This window comes from Salvelinus alpinus, chromosome 2 (assembly GCF_045679555.1).
Source record: "Salvelinus alpinus chromosome 2, SLU_Salpinus.1, whole genome shotgun sequence".
NCBI lineage: Eukaryota > Metazoa > Chordata > Actinopteri > Salmoniformes > Salmonidae > Salvelinus > Salvelinus alpinus.
In genome coordinates, this window is record NC_092087.1 from 42,096,049 (window position 1) to 42,118,793 (window position 22,745).

A 22,745-nucleotide genomic window follows, 5' to 3' on the forward strand; every position below is an offset into this window, starting at 1 on the left:
CTGATGTAAGAAGGGCTATATAAATAAATTTGATTTGATTTGATTTAATGGCTGTGATAAGAGAAAACTGAGGATGGATCAACAACGTTGTAGTTACTCCACAATTGTAACCTAATTGACAGAGTGAAAAGAAGGAAGCCTGTACAGAATAGACATATTCCAAAACATGCATCCTGTTTGCAACAAGGTACTAAAGTAATAGTGAAAAAATGTGGCAAAGCAATTCACTTTTTGTCCTGAATACAAAGTTTTATGTTTGGGGCAAATCCAATACAACACATTACTGAGTACCACTCTTCATATTTTCAAGCATAGTGGTGGCTGCATCATGTTATGGGTATGTTTGTAATCGTTAAGGACTGAGGAGTTTCTCAGGATAAAAAAGAAACAGAATGGAGCTAAGCACAGGCAAAATCCAAAAGGAAAACCTGGTTCAGTCTGCTTCCACCAAACACTAGGAGATGAATTCACCTTTCAGCAGAACAATAACCTAAAACACAAGGCCAAATCTACACTGGAGTCGCTTACCAAGAAGACAGTCAATGTTCCTGAGTTGCCGAGTTAGGGTTTTGACTTGAAAATTTATGGCAAGACCTGAAATTGGTTGTCTAGCAATGATCAACAACCAATTTGACAGAGCTTGAAGAACTTTGAAAAGAATAATGGGCACATTTTTCACAATCTAGGTGTGGAAAGCTCTCAGAGACTTACCCAGAAAACTTACACCTGTAATCGCTGTCAAAGGTTCTACAAAGTATTGACTCAAGGTTGTGAATACTTATGTAAGTGAGATATTTCTGTATTTCATTTTCAATACATTGCAAAAAATCTAAAAACATTTTTTCACTATGGGTATTGTGTGTAGATGGGTGAGATTGTTATTTTTTTTATTAATTTTAAATTGAGGCTGTAACACATCAACATGTGGATTAAGTCATGGGGTATGAATACTTTCTGAAGGCACTGTATTATAATCCTCAATTTCTCATCTTTCAAAATACATCAAGTCATCTTCATTTACAGGATTTCCCTGACACAGACAACAACAAATGTACAAAAGTTGCCCAATTACCGGGAGGGGTGTGGGCAACTTCTTGTCGTGCATGGGTGCTCAAATTCAGAAAGGCTGTCAGTCAAAACCCATACAGTGCTGTGAAGCGAAGAGCCTATAGCATGTTACTATACAGCCTCTACATTCCAATTTAGGCCCTTAATAGAGCTAAAATCTGCCATTATCAACCCATATAGGGTACTACTGTAAATGGCTACACTGACAAAGGTTTAATACAAGTAATTGATCTTATTTTAATATATTTTTCAATATATTTTACCTTTATCATCTTAAGGTATGTTTAAAGATATCTTAAGATACTATCGATTCTACACCGAACAAAAATATAAATGCAACATCTAAAGTGTTGGTCCCATGTTTCATGAGCTGAAATAAAATATTCCCAAAACTTTTCATACACACAAAAAGCTTATTTCTCTAAAATGTTGTAAAAATTCCCCAGACATGTCACCCATGTTAGGGATGCTCTGGATCGACGTGTATGACAGCGTGTTCCAGTTCCCGCCAATATCCAGGAACTTCGCACAGCCATTGAAGGGGAGTGGGACAACATTCCACAGGCCACAATCAACAGCCTGATCAACTCGATGTGAAGGAGATGTGTCATGCTGCATGAGGCAAATGGTGGTCACACCAGATACAGACTTTTTGTTGTTGTATCTGTGGCCAATAGATACATATCTGTATTCCCTAGTCATGTGAAATCCATAGATTAGGGCCTAAATGTCTGACTTCCTTATATGAACTGTAACTTGCATGTTGCGTTTATATTTTTGTTTCATATATTTACTCACCCCTAGTTTCTCATGCCGGATGGGGAATTTCCTGGCACTGGCCACTGACTGTCTGTCTGTCCTGTCTATATCGCATGAGATGCGGACTTTGCTCTCCTGCAGCGATGCACAGTGCTGCTCCAGCTACACAAGGGCCGTCTTCCTCGACATAATCAGCAAATGAAAGGCTTTTAGAAATCTATTCCGATGTTATTTGTCTTTTACATGTAAAATACCTGTCCTATTAAACTATTGTATTTTAAGGGTAGATTGTGCGGTTTGGTGCACACTTTATAACTTCTATCTAATGCTACATTCATAACATCTCGTTAACTTCTTATGGCTGTAGGGGCAGTATTGAGTAGCTTGGATGAAAGGTGCACAGAAGTGCCCAGAGTAAACGGCCTGCTCCTCAGTCATAGTTGCTAATATATGCATATTATTATTAGTATTGGATAGAAAACACTCTGAAGTTTCTAAAACTGTTTGAATTATGTCTCATATGGCAGGCAAAAACCTGAGAAAAAATCCAAACCGGAAGTGGAAACTCTGAGGCTGGTATATTTTCAACCAAGCTCCCATTGAAATCACAGCGAGATATGGATGAGTTTTCACTTCCTACGGCTTCCACTAGATGTCAACAGTCTGTAGAACTTTGTCTGATGACTCTACTGTGAAGGGGGGCCGGATGAGAGGATAATTAGTCAGGTCTGCCATGAGGTGACCATTCTTTGACCATGAGAGAGAGGGAGCTCCGTTCCATCGCTCATCTGAAGTCAATGTAATTCTCCGGTTGGAACGTTATTCAAGATTTATGTTAAAAACATTCTAAAGATTGATTCAATATATCGTTTGACATGTTTCTACTGACTGTTACGGAACTTTTGGACATTTCGTCAGGTTTTAGTGAACGCGCTTCCCTGACGTTGGATTTGTATACCAAACACGCGACAAAAATAGCTATTTGGACATAAATGATGGACATTACCGAAAAAAACGAACATTTCTTGTGGAAGTGGGAGTCCTAGGAGTGCATTCCGACGAAGATCAGCAAAGGTAAGTGAAGATTTATAATGCTTTTTAAGAGTTTTGTTGACTGCACAATTTGGGCGGGTAACTGTATGGCATGCTTTTGTGGCTGAGCGCTGTTTTCAGATTATTGAATATTGTGTTTTGTCGTAAAGCTTTTTGAAATCTGACAGCGGTTGCATTAAGAACAAGTGTATCTTTAATTCTCTGTAAAACATGTATCTTTCATCAAAGTTTATGATGAGTATTTCTGTTATTTGACGTGGCTCTCTGCAATTTCTCAGGATATTTTGGAGGCATTTCTGAACATGGCGCCAATGTAAACGGACGTTTTTGGATATAAATATGAACTTAATCGAACAAGACATATATGTATTGTGTAATATGAAGATCATCAAAGGTTAGTGATTAATTTGATCTCTATTTGTGCTATTTGTGACTCCTCTCTTTGGCTGGAAAAATGGCTGAATTTTTCTTTGAGTTGGCGGTGACCTAACATAATCGTTTGTGGTGCTTTCGCTGAAAAGCCTATTTGAAATCGGACACTTTGGTGGGATTAACAACAAGATTACCTTTAAAATGGTATAAGACACATGTATGTTTGAGGAATTTTAATTATGAGATTTCTGTAGTTTGAATTTGGCGCCCTGCACTTTCACTGTTGTCATATCGATCCCGTTACCGGGATTGCAGCATATTAATTCCTAAATACGAGTATACGACTGCAAAAACTCGACTTGAACGCCCGTCCAACTCGTAATCACTTGTGGGGAACTCGTCTATCATACCTGAGCTCTGACTCTCCCATGTGTTGAACTCTGACGTAATTGATGAAAAAGACATACGATAGTGAATGACCGCCATCTACTGGAACATGCACGAAACATTCTGGATTGTAATTTGGGCCATTATGCGATGATATCAAATAGACCACCAGAAATACTTTCACGCTATATTTTGCCAGTATTTCTCGAAGATTAGCCAACATTGCATTTAGTGTACATTCATGTTCAACCATTTATTTGCAAACAAAAATAGTAAATACACATTTAGCAAGTTGGTGTGACAGACATTTTCACTTTAATCTGTAGGCCAAACACATGATCACCAACTATCACATTTCCTCTACTTTTTCCCTTTTCTTTGGACTGACACAAAGTCAGTCTCACAGTAGGCCCCTATTTTTGTCTTTCTTTTTTCAGATAGTTTCGTTTTATCGGAAATGGGAGCACTGCAAAAAGTTAAATCTAAGCAAGTACAGAAGTACCAAGTATACTGTAGATATGATAGATGTAGAGTTCGAAGTCAAAGACCACCATTAACTATAACAGTGAGCTAGGCACAGAGTTACAACCGCATGAACACATCTCTTCATATTGACACAGAACCCGATATTCTCCCTGAGACGCTCAGTACTGAGACTATTGAATTTGTAGTAAACCGAGACCCCCGTTTATACAATAATGTAGGAGCATGCATACTATTAGTACCCAGAATAAATAAAGTCTACCCTGTTCCTCTGGATGAGTTCGATCGCTGCGTTTAACGGCTGGAGCCACAGTCCGATCGGACACGACAATATAGAACTCATGGACTCAGAGCACGCTGCAAAGAAACAACTATGGGGTTTGTGGAAATATTATAAATAATGCGAATTATTATCATGTAATAATTGTACATTTCACATGATCAAGCAAGAAAACGCATCAGAAAATCTATGAATCAGTATGCAGAATGCATGATCTAGATTATATACAGAGACAGAGAAATATCATCAATTATTGCTTTTTACATATATAAAATGTGAACATTTCAGCAGAATAAATAACACAAGATTGTAAGAGTAGGGAGCTAGAGAGACCACTAGATGGGGGTATTGAACACCAATAAGAGGCAATATATCAGTTACAAAAAAACACTTCAATAACAATTCTTTATTCATGCCTGCTGGGTGGAGAGTTTTTAAATAGAACATCCACCGGCATTCTGTCTGGAGAAGAACAAATTCAAGATTGCCACCCCAACGTGAACATGTTATCTGCTGTATAGCACAGAAGGACATGGAGGAGACGGGTGACCGGCCTCTGAGAAATGACATGCAATAGGAGATTTAGGGTAATTTCTCTTAACAGCACTAGTGTGTTCTATAATACGTGTTCTTAACTGTTTTACATAATGCAATTATCTTTGAAATAGAAACCAGGTGTGTGTGCTTACGATGTACAGTGATGATGGCCAAAGGCCGAAAACGATTTGTTTTCACCTTTCATTTATGCACTTTCTTGCATGATTTTTTGGGCACCATGACGTTTTAATAAACATCTTTATTTTGCATTCAATCCTCAGTTATGTATATATTTTGTTTTTTCAACAGTGTGCGGTTCTCCATCTCTTCCAGTATTCTTATTTTGACTCCTATACAACTGGAACAGGCACTATTCAGTAGTAAGGACCTTAAAAGAGCGCAGATGACCTCTTATCATGATTTATAATCCACATAATAATTCACATTTCCTGTTGCTGCAGGATTATTTTCCTGCTGTAGCAAACTGGCTCAAATGAAGATCCTACATCTGTAACTTTATCCTGATTAATAATACAAATCTAAACATTTGTATTTTTTACCATGGCATTATCTGAAAATTACTGCAATTGAAAAGGGCTTATTTTCTTCATTTTCTGTGTCAATAACTCATGCTTTCAATGTTTCAGGAAAATGCGGTGCTGGAAGATAAGAACAGAGAGCTGATCCAGAGTATCCAGGAACTGCAACACAGACCAACATCAGGAAAGACATATTCCAAGACATTTTCCCCAAATTAGATAAGTTTAGTTTAGTTTATTAATTATACCATTAAAAAAAAGAAGGAAAATCATTGAGTACAACACACAATAAAATGTGGGACTTCCATTGATTTCCATTGTGGTCCTAGCCTAGATGGCTAGGCAAGATCGAATATGGTTGAACACAGTATGGCAGCGAGATAATAAAACATAAAAACAAAGAAGAAGAACATCTGTCTCATCATTGCAGTTACGTCGTAGGGTACATTCATATAGGCACAGAAGTCATCAAACTGTTTTTTACTTTATTTTTAAAGCTGGAAAGAGGACATCGTTTTTATGGGCAGAGGCAACTCATTCCACTCTGAGGCTCCGGTACACAAGAAAATACCTTTCCCAGCATTACTCCTGAACCTGTATAAGCACATATTAGCAACACCTGATCTGGTGCTGTGGTTGTGTGCATCCCTAACATGGGGAAAGTAACAGAACCATAAATACTCCTGTAAACCAGATCCAGTGTCACGACTTCCGCCGAAGTCGGTCCCTCTCCTTGTTCGGGTGGTGCTCGGCCTTCTAGCCATCGCTGATCCATTTTTCATTTTCCATTGGTTTTGTCTTGTCTTCCTTCACACCTGGTTCTAATCCCATCAATTACATGTAGTGTATTTAACCCTCTGTTTCCCCTCATGTCCTTATCGGAGATTGTATGTTATGTGCAAGTTATGTTTTGGTGTGTGACGGGTTTTGTACCAACTTTTATTATTTTTTATATTTTGGTTTTCTGAGTTTTGTGAGCACTTATTAAACGACTCCGTTTATACCAAGTTCTCCTGCGCCTGACTTCCCTGCCACCAACACGCACCCATTACACCCAGTCTAATCTGGGACACCCTAGCCTCAACAGGCAGCAAGTTGAGTTCCTGAAAGCCGCTCCTACCTATGTGAGTACACGGATTCACCTTCAATACTACCTTGATCAGCTTATTCTGGGCTGTATGGAGTTTCCCCTCAGAAGCTTAGATAAGCCCCCAAACCAGGAAGTACTAGCATAATCAAAATGGCATTGAATGAGGGCAGTGGCTATCACTCATGGAGTCCTTATCAAGCAGCTTTGACTTTCTAGCCAAAAACTTGGTCCTGGCATTAACCTTCGCTAGCACTTTAATAGCCATGCTCACACCCCCCCCCAAGCTTCCATCAAAGATGCATCCCAGGTAGCTAACAGATGTTTTAGTAGTCAGCACCTCACCCCCTAACTCCACTCTGATTTCAGAGGACCTACACAGTTTAGGGTCTGGACCCAAACAGTATTGCCTCTGTTTTACCTAAGTGCAGAGATAGCTTATTATCTCCATGCCATTTGATAATGTTAGTAAGCTCTGTGCTAAGTATGTTCTCCAACATAGTTTTACTTTTATGAGACACCAGAAGTCTAGTCATCCGCATAAAGGAAAAGACAACAAGAACAAGCATCTTTCACATTGTTTATATACAGTAAAAAGGGTAGTGGCCCAAGCATGCTACCCTGCGGAACACCACAACTTATCAGTTTTGCCTGAGACAGTGGACCATTAACCTCTACCACTTGCACCCTACTTGACAAGTAGGACTTTACCCAGCCTAGAGGGATACTGCTTAACTCCAGTGCCTCCAGTTTGGATATTAGGAGAGAGTAGTTAACTGCATCAAAGGCCTTCTGTAGGTCAAGCAGTACCATTCCACAAAGATTTCCCTCATCAATCTCTTTCATGATGAAGTCAGTGAAGTAGACATGAATCAGTGGAGTATGTTTTTCAAAACCCTGACTGAAAATCATACATTAGGCTTTGTTTGTTGAAATATTCATAAATTTGCTCATGTACAACTCTCTCCAGGATCTTTGATGTTAAACTGATACAGGCCTATAATTCCCAGGTTCAAACTTTATCCGCTTCTTATACAGAGGTAGAACTTTAACTTGTTTCATGTCCTTGGGAAATATGCCTTGTTCAAGAGAGAGATTAATGATATGCATAATACAAGGGGCAATTTTCTCAGCAGAATCTCTAAGAAACCTTGCAGGAATATTATCAAGGCCTGTGGCTTTGGAGAATTTAAGCTCTGCTAGCATACTGGCTACTTTGGTTGTTGCTACCTTTGCAAAAGAAAAAGAGTTTGGCTGAACCCCTAATTCAACATAATACTTATTCGTTTCCATACAAACTAGAATTGGTGGGCAGCTTGCTAACCAGCTTGCTGGCAACAGAAGTAAAAATAAATGTTGAATTCATTGGCAACCTCTGCTTTTTCATATCATCTCCCCCCTGATGTTCAGTCCAATACTGTTTATTTTATTTTGGTAGTACTACTACAGCCTAGTTCCTTAAATGATTTCCAAAGCTTTTTAGGGTCATTTTTGTTCTCAATGATTGTATTAGCAAAGTAACCCCTCTTAGCTTCATTCATCCTGCTCTGTGCTTCATTTCTGTGATATTTATATAGGAGAGTTCTTACATTTCGTAAAGGCCTTATTCCTTGCTTGGATAGATTCTAGGATCCCATGATTAAACCAAGGGCTAGATCTCTCCTTTACTCTGACCTGTCTAATAGGAGCCATCACATTCACCACATCAAGGAATATACATTTAAACGCTTCCCAGGCACTGCCTACCTTTGCACTATCCAGCACAGGTGACCAGCCAATTTTATGAGTGACCAGTATTTTTTGAGTGCTCTGATTCTAACAGTTTTGTGACATGTAAATATACCTTTAAAAACACTCCTTGTGCAAAATGTAATAGAATGGTCAAAATGATCAATGACTATCACTCCACTCAATCGTACTTTGCACTGTTTATCATACCCTGGTGGGATCTTTTATTATTTGGATCAGAGCAAGTGATCTACAGAAGTGCATAAATACATGATGGGTTGGGTTATCCTTTTGCAAACATCAGCATTGAAATCCCCTAACAAAATGATTCCCTTCACCAGGGAATCATTACAGTTTGATGAAACAGTTTTCATAGAATTCATTCTGATTGGGCGGCCTGAAACACACCCCACAAAAAAATCTGCTTGATTTTGGGGAAGCAGATATCCAGCCAGGCAATTCCAGAGCATCGATTAAATTCGATCTGATGTTTTAAGTAATGTCCGATCTTACAAAGCACATATCTCGCCACCGTTCCGATTCCAATCCTTCCTGACAACAGAGTAATTGCCTGAGTCACAAACAGATGAATCCAACCATGTGTCTGTAAAACATAAGACACCCACCTCTGATTTGCAAACCAACAGGCGTATCTCATCAATCTTCAGTTGTAGGCTTCGGACATTTAAGTGCACAAAATGTAAACCTTTCTTCCCAAAGGCCTCGTTGAATTCCCGATCCACTTGTAACTTACTTGTATGTCAAGTCAACTTGATGGAGGGCACTTTACTGTACACTACTTCTCTTCATAGGCTGTGTGATGTCATCAATCCATGCCATGGGGGTGGTTACTTTAGACAATGTGGCTTCAGGCATTTCTTGATGGGGGTTTAAAAAGAATTCCGAAGGAACATTGTCTAATGTGCATCCCTAAAACTAAACAAATACTAAAACTAATATACTCACATTATTTGATTTAAGTAACTATTACCAATATGTAGTAAATTGAGTAAAATCTGAACTGTAGGGTTGTTTATCTATCAGACATCTATCAGTGTCACTAAAACAGTTGGACCGAACTAATACACGTGACAGGATTTTAACCTCTTCTTTCCTCTTTCCATCAAAAGCGATGTCTCGGAAATAGTAATGGGGTATCGCTGTTTAATATTACCCAGGTTTGGAAACAGACTTGCAGCGGCATCTTAAATTGAAATGAAGAAGCACAGAAGAGCCTTGTGTTCACGGAATCCCAGTCTGACATTAAAGGGTAATAAGGTGGTCAAATTTCCCCCCAGCCTGTTCCAAAACAAAATGACACTCAACACCCTCCGAATACATTCATTTCACGTGGGATTTTATATAAGGGAGATTCGATGTTGAATTGGGGTTTGAGAAATTACGACGTTTTCGGTAAACATCCTGAATCTCACTTAGCAAAGACAGCATTTTAGCACTAACGTGTTTTAAGCCTCAGAGAGGGAACTATAAATATGAAGTTGAACTGTAAGTGCAAATGTTCCATATGGAATAAGCTGTACTGACTCTGACTGATTCAAACTCATCATTCTCTGGGCTGGTAAATAGCGGGTCCACACAGACCCAACTGCTTTCTCTCACTCTGTTATTGTCTGAAGTCACTTTTGGGGAGAGAGTGTGTTTATTTAAACAGACGTGTTTTTTCCTTCTTCCGTGATAGGATACAGTCTTCCATAGAGAAACTGCTGTCAGCTTGTTTATTCTGTCTTTTACAATTACTTAAGGCAATGTGAGATGTTACTTTCCATTCATTTGTTCTCACTCAGAGGGGCCAGTTTAAGGATGTAAAATGTAGGTCTCCATCAGAATTGAATTAGCCCACAGTACATCTATCATAGGATAACACACCTGATATGCATGTAAGGAAAGGGACCCAACCCCTCTGAATCATTTTATGTGAACATTTAATTTTTTACATTATATCAGTACTGTAGGTTTCTAAAATATTGAATATCCATCAAGAATAGCCAAAACGTAATCATGATTTCATTTTTGAAGGGCACTTTAAAATGGCACCAAAACCTTTTCTTCCTTATGGCATTACACCTTCACAAACAATTAACATTTCCAAATGTATACTAAGTATGTTTATAAGGAAATTGTGCTCAGTGTGCATTAAGGTTCTAAATGTGTGTTGTGTTAATTCCAGATGCACCCCGGAAATGGCCGTGACCTTAAACATCCCTCATGAGGAGCGGCTCCCCATTTAGATGTGTGACAGACTAGTGTCACTTGGCTGCATTTAAACCTGTTGGGCTCTTTTAGGCGCAACCCCAAAATGTGTGTTACACTGAGTGCCCATCTTCTCAAACCTAGTTCCACATTGTAATACGGCTCAACTGGGGGTCAATAATCGATTGTAAAACTTTCAAATAAATACCTCCAGGGTTCAGGTTCAAATCATTTGTATATTCTTTGAAAGAGAAAGGAACTTCAAAAAAGTCAAATTTATTCTCCTTTTTTGGGAGTGGAATCATACACTATATATACATACACTTCAAATTAGTGGATTCTGCTATTTCAGACACACCCGTTGCTGACAGGTGTAAAAAATCGAGTACACAGCCATGCAATCTCCATAGACAAACATTGGCATTAGAATGTCCTTACTGAAGAGCTCAATGACTTTCGATGTGGCACCGTCATAGGATGCCACCTTTCCAACAAGTCAGTTCGTCAAATGTCTGCCCTGCTAGAGCTGTCCCGGTCAACTGTAAGTGCTGTTATGGGTAAGTGGAAATGTCTAGGAGCAACAACGGCTCAGCCGCGAAGTGGTAGGCCACATAAGTGTGTAGCATGTAATAATTGTCTGTCCTCGGTTGCAACACTCACTACCGAGTTCCAAACTGCCACTGGAAACAACGTCAGCGCGAGAATTGTTTGTCGAGAGCTTCATGAAATGGGTTTACATGGCCGAGCAGCCGCACATAAGCCTAAGATCACCTTAGGAGGAATAATGGTCTGGGGATTTTCTTCATGGTTCGGGCTAGGCCCCTTAGTTCCAGTGAACTAAAATCTTAACGCTATAGCATACAACGACATTCTAGACGATTCTGTGCTTCCAACTTTGTGGCAACAGTTTGGGGAAGGTCCTTTCCTGTTTCAGCATGACAATGCCCCTGTGCACGAAGTGAGGTCCATACAGAAATGGTTTGTCGAGATCGGTGTGGAAGAACTTGAATGGCCTGCACAGAGCCCTGACCTCACCCAATCGAACACCTTTGGGATGAATTGGAACGCCGACTGCGAGCCAGGCCTAATCGCGCAACATCAGTGCCCGGCCTCACTAATACTTGTGGCTGAATGGAAGCAAGTCCCTGCAGCAATGTTCCAACATCTAGTGGAAAGCCTTTCCAGAAGAATTATAGCAGCAAAGGGGGGACCAACTCCATATTAATGTCCATGATTTTGGAATGAGATGTTCGATGAGCAGGTGCCCACATACTTTCGGTCATGTAGTGTATGATGTGTTTGATGTGTTAATTGGTGTGGTTTCATTCAGCTATAATTTATGGTCTATAACTGTCAGTTGAATCTAATGTATTGCCCATTATCAAATTCTTCAATGTGCCGGTCCACAGAAAATTATTTTCAATATTTAGAATGTTTATAGTTTGCTTTTTCTTTCCACAGTAAGTGCCTCAGTGAGAATAATCCACTTCCAACCCACCCTCTTTTCACAAATCTCCTCAGACCCTGTAACTGTAGATTTGGGAAGTCTCTGACTGTGATTTACTTAAGTGTGGGAAAGAAGCTGGCTTTATAAACACTGTAGGGCCTTCATCTGGCCATCGTACGGCCGACTGGTCTGATTACTTATGTTGTTTCAGTTGGAAAAGATTCAGCAGAGCCTTAGAGAATACAATTTCCTGGTAGAGAGTGCTGGTCTGCGGCTAGGGGTGTGAACTCTGCCCTCTCACAGTGTTAGGACAGAACTGATTTACAGATGTGTGTGTGTGTACTGATTGTCTCAAACTGAAACTATGCAGCATACTTGTAAAAGTGCTTTTAATGGAGACTTGGCTCCCTTTGAAGATATTTTTGTACTTTATAAAGGGTTCAACACTGGGGCTTGATTTGACTAATCTAAACAGACATGGATGTATGGACAAGACACATCCTGTCCCCATATTTTCTATAGAAATGTATATAAAGCAGTGGTTGTCCTGCTTGGGCAATGTGTAATCATTAAAGGCATCCTAGTACAGCTGATTCAAGTAACCAACTCATCATCAAGCTTTGATGATTTGAATCAGCTGTGTAGTGCTAAGGGGAAAACCAAAACGTGCACCCAGATGGGGGGGCACCAGGACCGAGTTTGGGAAACCCTGCCCTAGTAGATATCTGCACCGTGGAGGTAAACATTATTGTGGTAAAAGAGAGAGAAAACTAACAGTTTAGAACAGGAAGTGACTTACTTTTACGTCATGTAGTCGGGGTGGGTTCTTCGATGAGATTAAAGTAGATTCACACAGGGAAAAGTTGCAGCAGCAATGAGAGAATTGAATGAGGGCTGATTCGAAGCACGCGCGCATCATCAAAGGACACGCTCCGCTGAAAACACCCAGAACGCGCATTGCCTACATGCGTTAAACGGAATTTACAGCACGGGTGAGTATCCATAGGTAGAAAACTGAAGTAGCCTAATTAAAATACGCCATATGACATTTGGAAATTAGCATCCACCATTTAGCCAACAACTTTTTGGACAGGAAGTGCAATAGCGTTCATAGAAGAAGCGCTATGGTTTTATAAAAGCGCATATTGAAATGATTGTCCATTACATGATTTAGTTGTTGACCAACAAAGTTAGCGGTGTTCGAGTTTTTAAAATAGTATATTTGAATTAGCCTACACCATGACTACGTCTCAGTGCATGTTATCACAGGAGGTGATCTGAAACATTGTGTCTGCCTTTGTGTGTGTGTGTGTGTGCGTGTGCATGCCTTCTTGTGTGATACAGAGAGGAGATTGAAAAAGAGAGGCGAGCGAGCAACCCCCGATTCCACTCTTACATTTTTACAGGGTTGTGGAACGTTGCAGGATGTTGCCATGACTCCAGGGGTATACTGTTACACTTGTATAGAATAGCTGATGGGACACTGTAACAAAACTGATTGATACATTGGAAGCTTTTCCTTGGTACAAGAACAGAATGACAGCTCAGACACAGCTCACCGACCCGAGAAAACTTTACTATATGGTGAAGTCTGTGCTTTGCTCTGCAATGGAGAATACTGGACAAAATTAGAAGATTCATGGCTACAGTTGTGAGTAAATTCCATACAATATTATGTTTCAGTGCTATTTACTGTCCATAGGCCGTGATATTTTTGTTTGTTTCACAATGTATCTTTTATCGGGGAGCAGTGTCTGTTTATAAAGTGTTAATTTTGGTGGTTTGTTATATTATTTAGCCCAACCAAGTATATTATAGTAAACGAAAACTAATCATGAAAAAACTACTTGGTAACCTGAAATAAAATAATCAACACCCCGTTTGAAAAACTACAACTAAACAAACTATTTGACTCCAAAACTAACTAAAATTAAATAAACCATCACGAATTATTATTTTTTCTAAACTTTGAGTAAAAATGTAATGGGGATTACAATCGTGTTTTCAAGCTTTTGACGGGGTTTTCAAGCCTACTAAATTGGGTGGTAAATGTGGCTAAGAGATGGTTTCAAAAAGACCTAGCTTGTGCATCACTATCACCAGCTAACAGGGGAAAGCAGCTAACTTGATTACATGTACTACTTAAGTTAAACATTGGATTGGTGTAAACATGGGCGAGATACCCATTCCACCATATTTCTTTGCATCAGTCTCAGCGCTATTCCTTTCAAATCCAAGTCACATTGAGAGTGACTGTATAACGTGAACCTAACCTATGACCTGACCCATCACTTTACTGACCCCCCCCAGTTGCAGACTATACAACACAAATGGCTCCTAGCCTGGCACACACATACTTTCTTGCCCTAACATTAAAACGGAAACTAAATAAAATCTAAATATTTTTATACAACTTATTAAACTAAATAAAACTAGCTAATTAGGTCTGAACTGAAACGAAACTGCATTTCAAATAAATCGCAAAACTAATAGAAATAAATATAAAAACGCAGAACTATAATAACCTTGAGCTTAACTCTTATGTCCTAGTAAATTGGGACTCTATCTTATGATTATTTTACATATTCTTATTTTTAAGGGATGTTCTTTGCCTTTTCGCTAAGATGACACACACACAGAGAGAGGGCAAGGAGACTTTGCGGAGAAGGGCAAGTACTCCTATCCCTGCCTCTCATCAGCCGGGGACGAGAGGTAGAGACCCGCCAGCCGACCCCCATCACCCTCCGCTCGGCCAGTCCGCCTCATACCATCCCGGAGACAAGTCTCTCCACTGCCGCGCCAACTGGTCGTCTGATGACTCTGATAATGACTCGGATGGCTCAGGAGCAGATTGTTTGTACCACGTTGTTTTGCTAGGAGACCACGGTGTTGGAAAGTCGAGTCTTGCCAATATCTTTGCTGGCATTCAGGAGAAGGATGCTCACGACCATACGGGAGGTGGGTTTCTTTACCAAGCACAATTCTTATGATTATTATGAGGCTATTAATGGTGTGTAGCCTATTAACACAACTATTTAGTAGTTGTTTGTCAATGCCTGATAAGTAACCTAAAAAACTATCAGTATCATCCATCCTCATCTGCTAATTAAAATGATGAACACTAAGCACTAATGAGTTATTCAATGAGTTAATTTTATGCATCTCTTCAACAATGACTGTCAAAGTAATGGTCTCTGACATTGCCCTGGCCCTAACAACCTTGGCTAACCTGTCAGAACTACATTGATTGAACTCTTGTCTCTGTCATGTGTAGTACTGAGTGACCTCAAAGCATTGATTGGCAGCTTATATTGACCCATGCATTTTGGCATTCAGCTGTGCTGCTGAGTGATGTGATTTGTGCAGTTTGTCCTTTTTGAAACACCAATTTCTCAAAGTGTTTAATATGACAGGATAAAAGTCATAATATTTACAAAATAAATAATGAAAACTTCTAGGTCTTGCCTGATACGGTAGCCTAGACACAGTTGCTTTATTCGTTTGTGAGAGGTTCATACTGTCGTGACTTGTGCGTGTCGGGTCGGCTGATGGGAGTGACTGGCTAAAGATGCGTCCCAAATGGTACCCTATTCCCCTTAGTGGGGTAGCTCTGGTCAAAAGTAGTGCACTATACAGGGAATAAAGTTCTATTTGTGAGGCAGCCCAGCTGAATGTTGCTGTATAGCCCCTGGTCAAAAGTTTCTGCAATATACAGGGAAATCGGTTGCTGTGTGTGTGTGGCAGCTCCTAGCTCTCCAGAGTGGTATGGTCTCTCCTCATGAGACCTCCCTCTGACATCATCAGGAGAAAGTGTATAGCTGTCCTGTTTTCAGCCTGTCACTGACTGGTCATGTTGTTTTTAGTTTTGTGTCACTTTGCTTGTCACACTGACAGCAATTTAACTGTTCTTCATAGTGGACTCCTTGGTTGGTTTAGAGCTGGTGTGGTGAATGGCAAGTGTTTTATGAGGAAAGAATGGCATTACGAGGACATTACAATACATTCCATTGTAGGCATATTACTTGTTTACAGGTTCTGACCTTCACAATACCCAGGTCCAGAACAAATTCAAGGAAACGTACAGTATTATACAGAGCCATGATTGCATGGAACTCCCTTCCATCTCATATAGCTCAAGTGAACAGCTCATCTGGTTTCAACAAAAATAAAGCAACACCTCACTGCACAACGCCTCTCCCCATGTGACTTTTTGTGTGTATGAACTGACATGTATGTGTAACTGATAGACGCAAACACACACACGCACACACTACATGTTCATGTATTTAAACGTATGTAAATGGTAGTCTTTTGTCTGTCATGTATTTTTCGTTATGTGTCGGGGCCCAGTAAGACTAGCTGTCACCATTGGCTTCGGCTAATGGGGATCGTAATAAATTCAAATCAAAAACCTAGATTGTCACTTCAACTCAGACCTCAACTTCTCAAGGCTTTGACGAGCCATTTGTCCTTGTCTTGTGCAGCAGCTTTTACAATAAGGCTAGGGTTGAAAGGAAAATGTAACAAGTTCTTTCACTCTTGGCCAAAGTGTGTTTTCGTCTCGCTAGGATGATCTAATCAGACTAAACTAGACATGGCTCAATGGTGTTTTCCACGGCTTATATTCCATGGTCATGATGATATGGTAGTGAAGTGTAATAACTATATTGCACATTTAAACAGTAGTAGGGATAAACACAAGTGTAGTTCTTGTATGTCAAATATATGTATATAACCAAATTTGTAAAACGCCTATTTTAGTTTCTAAAGTCATAACCTTAAAATGGACATGGCATAAATGATTCAGCATGAGGAAAAAAGAGATTCCGCACACTGAAATCTATGCTCCCATGTGGTTTATTGACAGCAGTCTACAAGATTTTGACCCTTAAGTCTCCATCAGGTCTCCATTCACAAAGAACAAGCCTATATTTATATTTACAGTAGGAAATAATATATTTTCTATTCTCTCTCCTGGTTGTTTTGTTTGTTTAGAGGACACCTATGAGAAAACCATGATTGTAGATGGGGAGGAGACCACCCTCATCGTCATGGACACCTGGGAGAATGAGAAACAGGTATGACACAACACCAACCATCAACATCTTTGTCACAAAAAATGCGTTGCACAGTAGAGAATATGATATAGTCTCACATCAAGATTTATTTCGAAAAGGGGGCTGAAAGCTTTAAGCTTTCTAATTTCTATAACTTAATCTTACTCAGTGTTACATGAGAACACAGGTAGAGCAAAGAAACAAATCCGCTTGTGCCAACCGAACCATAAGGCTCCATTCTAAACAACTATGACCCCTAGGGACAACCCTGCCCCTCCCTCGGTTTTGTGGAAAAATATATGTGCTCGCGCTGTGTGCCTGTAGCTAAACTCCATTGAGTCGAGCTGAAGTGGGGCGAATCCTGGCTGTGCTGGAGTCAGTGAGTGGTGGCTCCAGTGGCATTAGGCGAGTGTCTGTATGGGACACCGATGGCTGTGGGGCCTAATTACTCCAGTATTGATTACAGCTGGGGAGTGAAGCGTGCAGGCCAAGCCGCATGTTGACTTGTCTGTACCGGGTTAGAGGAGATATAGGGAGATAAGGATGTCTATAAAGACAGTGGTTTCAATGTGTTAAAGGGCACCAAGTGTCACTACAGGCAGAACGTCAGATGTATGTTTGACCAATAACCATCCCTGGAGACCAGAGTTCTGTATTCACAAATACATAAGTCAATTTAGCTTAGTGCTTTTTCAAATAACGACTTTAAAACTTCATGTTGACCATCAATTATCTTTTGAATGCATGAGTGCATTTTTGACATCAAAGGTGGCTTCAATGATTCAATTATACAGAAAACACATGCTACATTACAAAGACCCCTTTTGGAACCCTTTTTTATAAGGCAAACTTTTTTAATCCAATGAACTGTTTTTGGAAGAACGGGTTCTTCGGATGGCAAAACAGATTCTTTGGAAGGCAAGAAGGGTTTTACATGTATTTATTTTATTTATAACCTTTGTATAACTAGGCAAGTCAATTAAGAACATATTCTTATTTACAATGACGGCCTAACAAGAGCAAAAGGCCTCCTGTGGGGACAGGAGATTTAAAAAAAATACAAGACAAAATACGCATCACGACAAGGGAGACAACACTATATAGAGACCTGAGACGACAACACAACATGGCAGCAACATATGACAACACAGCATGTTAGCAAGACATGACAAAAACACAGTAGCAACACAACTTGGTAGCAGCACAAACATGGTACAAACATTGTTAGGCACAGACAACAGCACGATGGGCAAAAAGGTATAAAAAATGATAAATCACGTGAAGCAGCCACAAGTATCAGAAAGTGTCCATGATTGAGTCTTTGAATGTAGAGATGGAGATAAAACTGTTAAGTTAGTGTTTTTTGTAGCTCGTTCCAGTCACAAGCTGCGGTGAACTGAAAAGAGGAGCGACCCAGGGATGTGTGTATTAGGGGGCCTTGAACAGAATGTCACTGGCAGAACGGGTGTTATGTGGAGGATGAGGGTTGCAGTAGGTATCTCAGATAGGGGAAAGTGAGGCCTAAGAGGGTTTTATAAAAAAGCATCAACCAGTGGGTCTTGCGTCAGGTATACAGAGATGGCCAGTTTACAGAGTATAGCGTGCAGTGATGTGTCCTATAAGGAGCATTGGTGGCAAATCTGATGGCGGAATGGTAAAGAACATCTAGCCGCTCGAGAGCACCCTTACCTGCCGATTTATACATTTCATCTCCGTAATCTAGCATAGGTAGGATGGTCACCTTAATCAGGGTTAGTTTGGCAGCTGGGGTGAAAGAGGAGTGATTATGATAGAGGAAACCAAGTCTAGATTTAACCTTAGCCTGCAGCTTGGATATGTGCTGAGAAGGACAGTTTACCATCTAGCCATACTCCCAAGTACTTGTATAAGGTGACTACCTCAAGATCTAAACCCTCAGAGGGGAGGGGCATTCTTCTTACCGAACGACATTACCTTTGTTTTGGAGGTGTTCGGAACAAGGTTAAGGGCAGAAAAGGCTTGTTGGACACTAAGAAAGCTTTGTTTTAGAGTGTTTAACACAACATCCGGGGATGGGCCAGCATCATCTGCATTTAAGAGCGCTTCCTTAAGAGCACTTCCTGAGAGCGCTTCCTACTGCCTGTGCTATGTTTTTTTAAATATAAATTGAGAAGAGCGTGGGGCCTAGGATCGAGCCTTGGGGTACTCCCTTGGTGACAGGCAGTAGCTGAGACAGCAGATGTTCTGACCTTACACATTGGACTCTTTAAGAGAGGTTGTTAGCAAAACAGGCCAAAGACCCCTCAGAGACCCAATAGTCCTTACTTGACCAACAAGAATGGAATGGTCTACCGTATCAAAAGCTTTGGCCAAGTCAAAAAAAATAGCAGCACAACATTGCATAGAACCCTCTGAATCTGAATAAGTTTTATATTATAATTTTTCCCTTTTAAATAGTGCCTGAGCATGAATGTTTATCAACAGGAGTTTGAGTTATCTGATCAGTTAAAAAAGATAGGTGTGCTGTTTAAACTGTATCTATATGGGAATACTCAAAACCATGCCCATCATTACCAAATTTCTCAGCATGCACTATTTTGCAGGTAAATTTTTTGAGTTGTTTAAATATCTGTTTTTGCATGTATATTGATTAGATAATTACTCTTATGCTACACAGGCTAATCCAATATGTTAGTAGTTGGACTTATTTCACCCGTTACTGAGATAGTAATTCCAGATTAGAGGATTTAGGTTGTCTCATTTATCAATCTCTCCTACCATGGCAGTCATTCTAAATGCAGGTTGCAGGTGATTTAAATGTTCCAATTGTTGGATATCCTCACTCTGGCTGGATTCCAATAGGAATTACACATCAATTTGCATGCCAGCATAATGTGACTTGAGTTTCCTAACACCACTGTGTTAGGCTATGACTACGCTCTCAAAGAAAGGTCTTATGTAATGTATTGTCATAAAGATTAAGGCTAATAAAGCTGGTTGAACCGTTCATGGAGGGTTCTGGAAAGAATCCAAAGATAAAACGGTTCTCGGAAGAACCCATCTAGGAAGAACCCTTTAGATTATAAAAGAGTTATTGGTAGAACCATTTATAGATTGTACTTGGAAGGACCATTTACATGGAGTTATATCGATGGGCTAGCTGACAACGTCACAAACGGTGCGCGCCTTTCCATGGGGTAGAAGTCAGCGTGTTATTGTGATTTCTGGATTTTTCAGATTGCTAGCAAGAGTCTGGGGCATCATAAGTGGCTTTTTTCAGCTCATTTTATCTTGTTCTTGATACCATGTCTTGTTTTGACTGATTTCATGTCAATGCTAATATGGCTGTGCTCATTGTGCAAATGTATTTGTTTTCAATGAACATTGTAGATGAAATATAGATTACATGTTGTCAACAGTCTAAGCTGTGATGGAAATGTTATGTTCGTGCTTTTTTTAATAACCAATTTCTGTGTTCATGCAAGTGACTGAACGAATCCTCACTATCAGTATCTGCAATTTGGCAGTACGTCCAGACCCTTGTTTTGAGAACTAAAGATGTCTCAGCTTAGAGAAGAAGCCTTTTGAGGTATTATGCAAATATGACTTGTCTGCAGTATATAAGAGAACTAACAGGAATGCCCTGGGCGAGCTCCTGATCGACATGTGTACTTGATCCTGGACGAGCACCCAAATATGGCTGTTGGTGAATGTTGAACTTCTCTCTGTTGTCTGTATCTCTCAGGAGGAGGATGAGAAATGGGTCCAGGACTACTGTATGCAGGTGGGCAACGCCTACGTCATAGTTTACTCAATCACGGACCGCACCAGCTTCGAGAGTGCCTCTGAGTTACGCATCCAGCTGCGGCGCATACGGCAGGCCGAGAACATTCCCATCATCCTCGTGGGCAACAAAAGTGACCTGGTCCGCTCCAGAGAAGTGGCTGTAGAAGGTAACGTTGATTCTAATGTAATCATTAAAGCATCTCTCCACACCTTCTGAACAGTGACTTGATGAGAGCCATTTAACAATATGAGCAGCACTCTGCTTATAAAAGAGACAGTTTGGCATACAATAGTCTGTACTGCACTTTCTGTGGCCTTCATAGTCAAATAAACAAGCAAAAGTTACAACTACAGAACATGATCATATATCAAATGTTGCAGTCCACACAACATACTATAAGCTGTTCCCTTAATATTCCATGAGTTGGATTTACAGCACACATCTCATACACTAACACTGTATTTTACAATGTCACCGTAATTCTTGATATTTAACCTGTTCTGCAGATGAGAATAAGCTTGTGCTAATTCTGGTGCAATGGATCAAATGTATTTATGTTATGAGTTTCACCTGATCCCTGACTAATAAAGAATCAAACGTAGACCTCTCACATGTAAACACCTCTCGTATGACCTCTTCTTTCTCTGTGCTCTGCTCTCTCCCAGAGGGCCGTGCATGCGCCGTGGTGTTTGACTGCAAGTTCATCGAGACATCCGCTTCGCTCCATCACAACGTCCACGAGCTCTTCGAGGGCATCGTCCGGCAGATCCGCCTGCGGCGAGACAGCAAAGAGACCAACGAACGCCGGCGCTCCGTCTACAAGCGCAAGGAGAGCCTCGCCAAGAAGGCCCGCCGCTTCCTGGACCGCCTGGTGGCCAAGAACAACAAGAAGATGGCGCTGAAGGTTCGCTCCAAGTCCTGCCACGACCTGGCCGTGCTGTAACGGTTGCTGTGTGGCCAAGTGGTTCACGCCAACAGTGGTCGCAGACTTCAACTCTCCTCTTTGCCCTGACGCTGTGTTCTTCGGGTGGCCATCTTGTGGGTCAAATCCTTAAACCAACCAATGGCTGTATTGTACTGTCTAGAGAGACTAATTCTATGCTCCAACCCCCTAGTGGTAAAGGGGAAGGACGTTGTTATTTCCTATTTATTTTAGCCATTCAAAGCAATTGGGATGAGAAAATGTGAGGCAATTTAGACTATTTTTTTTGTTGCTATATCACAGATCCGCTGAGAGCGAGTTTGCTAAACAGACCTTATCAACTGTTTGCCTTACATCTAAGTCAATAGATTCCTAGACCAGTGTATCCAGACATAGATCTGGCATTTGAAGTCCTTTACGGTCTCGTTTGAGAAGGTTTTCTAAGATTATTGAGGTATGAAATAATCGTTTTATTTTCTACCAAAGAAAGTGCTTTGAATACACCGTATGATGTATTTTTGCCATGAGGAAAGCAATGCCCACTTACGTACTTTTAAGCAAACGTCACTAACGATTTGATTACAAGGTTTTGCACTATGGGAGACAGTCAATGGACATTCTTCTACAACAACCAAGAGAGCTCTGGTTTAAGACTTCTGTTCTGTCTATGAGCCCATCAGTTGACAGCTAAATGACATGTGAATGCCGATGTTGTTTGGGAATCGACACCATCGTGAACTTTCCAAACGGATTATCCCGTCCACACCTTCCTTTACAAGCACCTCCTACGCTGGAAGGACCAGTGGGGTGTTAACAGTACAACTGTAATGGATGCTTTTGAAGAGGCGTGGTCTAATTGACCACAGTCAAAAAACACGGTCCTGAAGAAACCAAAGAAGAAAAATGTTGAGTCTTCAATGTGTGTGAATGTGTGTGTCCTGGTTGGGTTTGAAAGGTATTCTAATCACTTTTGTACAGAGTTTGTAAATACAGTACATAAATGTCAAGGATTTTTATGAGGAAATAAAGAAGTAGGAAATACATTACCA

The 22,745-nt window shown here is 40.4% G+C and overlaps 1 protein-coding gene and 1 long non-coding RNA gene across 7 annotated transcripts; both read left to right on the forward strand.

Annotated features, from left to right (window-relative positions):
* The first annotated feature begins 4,887 nt into the window (after window positions 1-4,887).
* LOC139562117 (uncharacterized) lies at window positions 4,888-5,699 on the forward strand. Its single transcript, XR_011672302.1, has 3 exons — window positions 4,888-4,989; window positions 5,249-5,319; window positions 5,587-5,699. It is a non-coding gene; the product is annotated as an uncharacterized lncRNA (long non-coding RNA).
* An 803-nt stretch (window positions 5,700-6,502) lies between these two features.
* Window positions 6,503-22,745, forward strand: LOC139562090 (GTP-binding protein REM 1-like). 6 transcript variants are annotated; one of them, XM_071379452.1, is made up of 6 exons: window positions 12,605-12,943; window positions 13,296-13,602; window positions 14,551-14,909; window positions 16,947-17,029; window positions 20,733-20,940; window positions 21,440-22,745. In XM_071379452.1, exons 3-6 carry the CDS (start codon window positions 14,576-14,578, stop codon window positions 21,715-21,717), a joined length of 903 nt encoding a protein of 300 aa, XP_071235553.1. In that variant the 5' UTR covers window positions 12,605-12,943; window positions 13,296-13,602; window positions 14,551-14,575; the 3' UTR covers window positions 21,718-22,745. The 6 variants fall into 6 exon arrangements, with proteins under 6 accessions (XP_071235528.1, XP_071235561.1, XP_071235553.1 ...); XM_071379443.1 differs by having other exon boundaries at window positions 12,631-12,943; window positions 13,358-13,602; window positions 14,576-14,909; XM_071379435.1 differs by having other exon boundaries at window positions 12,737-12,943; window positions 14,576-14,909.

Coding starts and splice junctions, on each gene's coding strand:
- LOC139562090 (XM_071379427.1), top strand. Junction 14,910..16,946: donor TGCTCACGACCATACGGGAG/GTGGGTTTCTTT, acceptor TTGTTTGTTTAG/AGGACACCTATGAGAAAACC. Junction 17,030..20,732: donor CCTGGGAGAATGAGAAACAG/GTATGACACAAC, acceptor TGTATCTCTCAG/GAGGAGGATGAGAAATGGGT.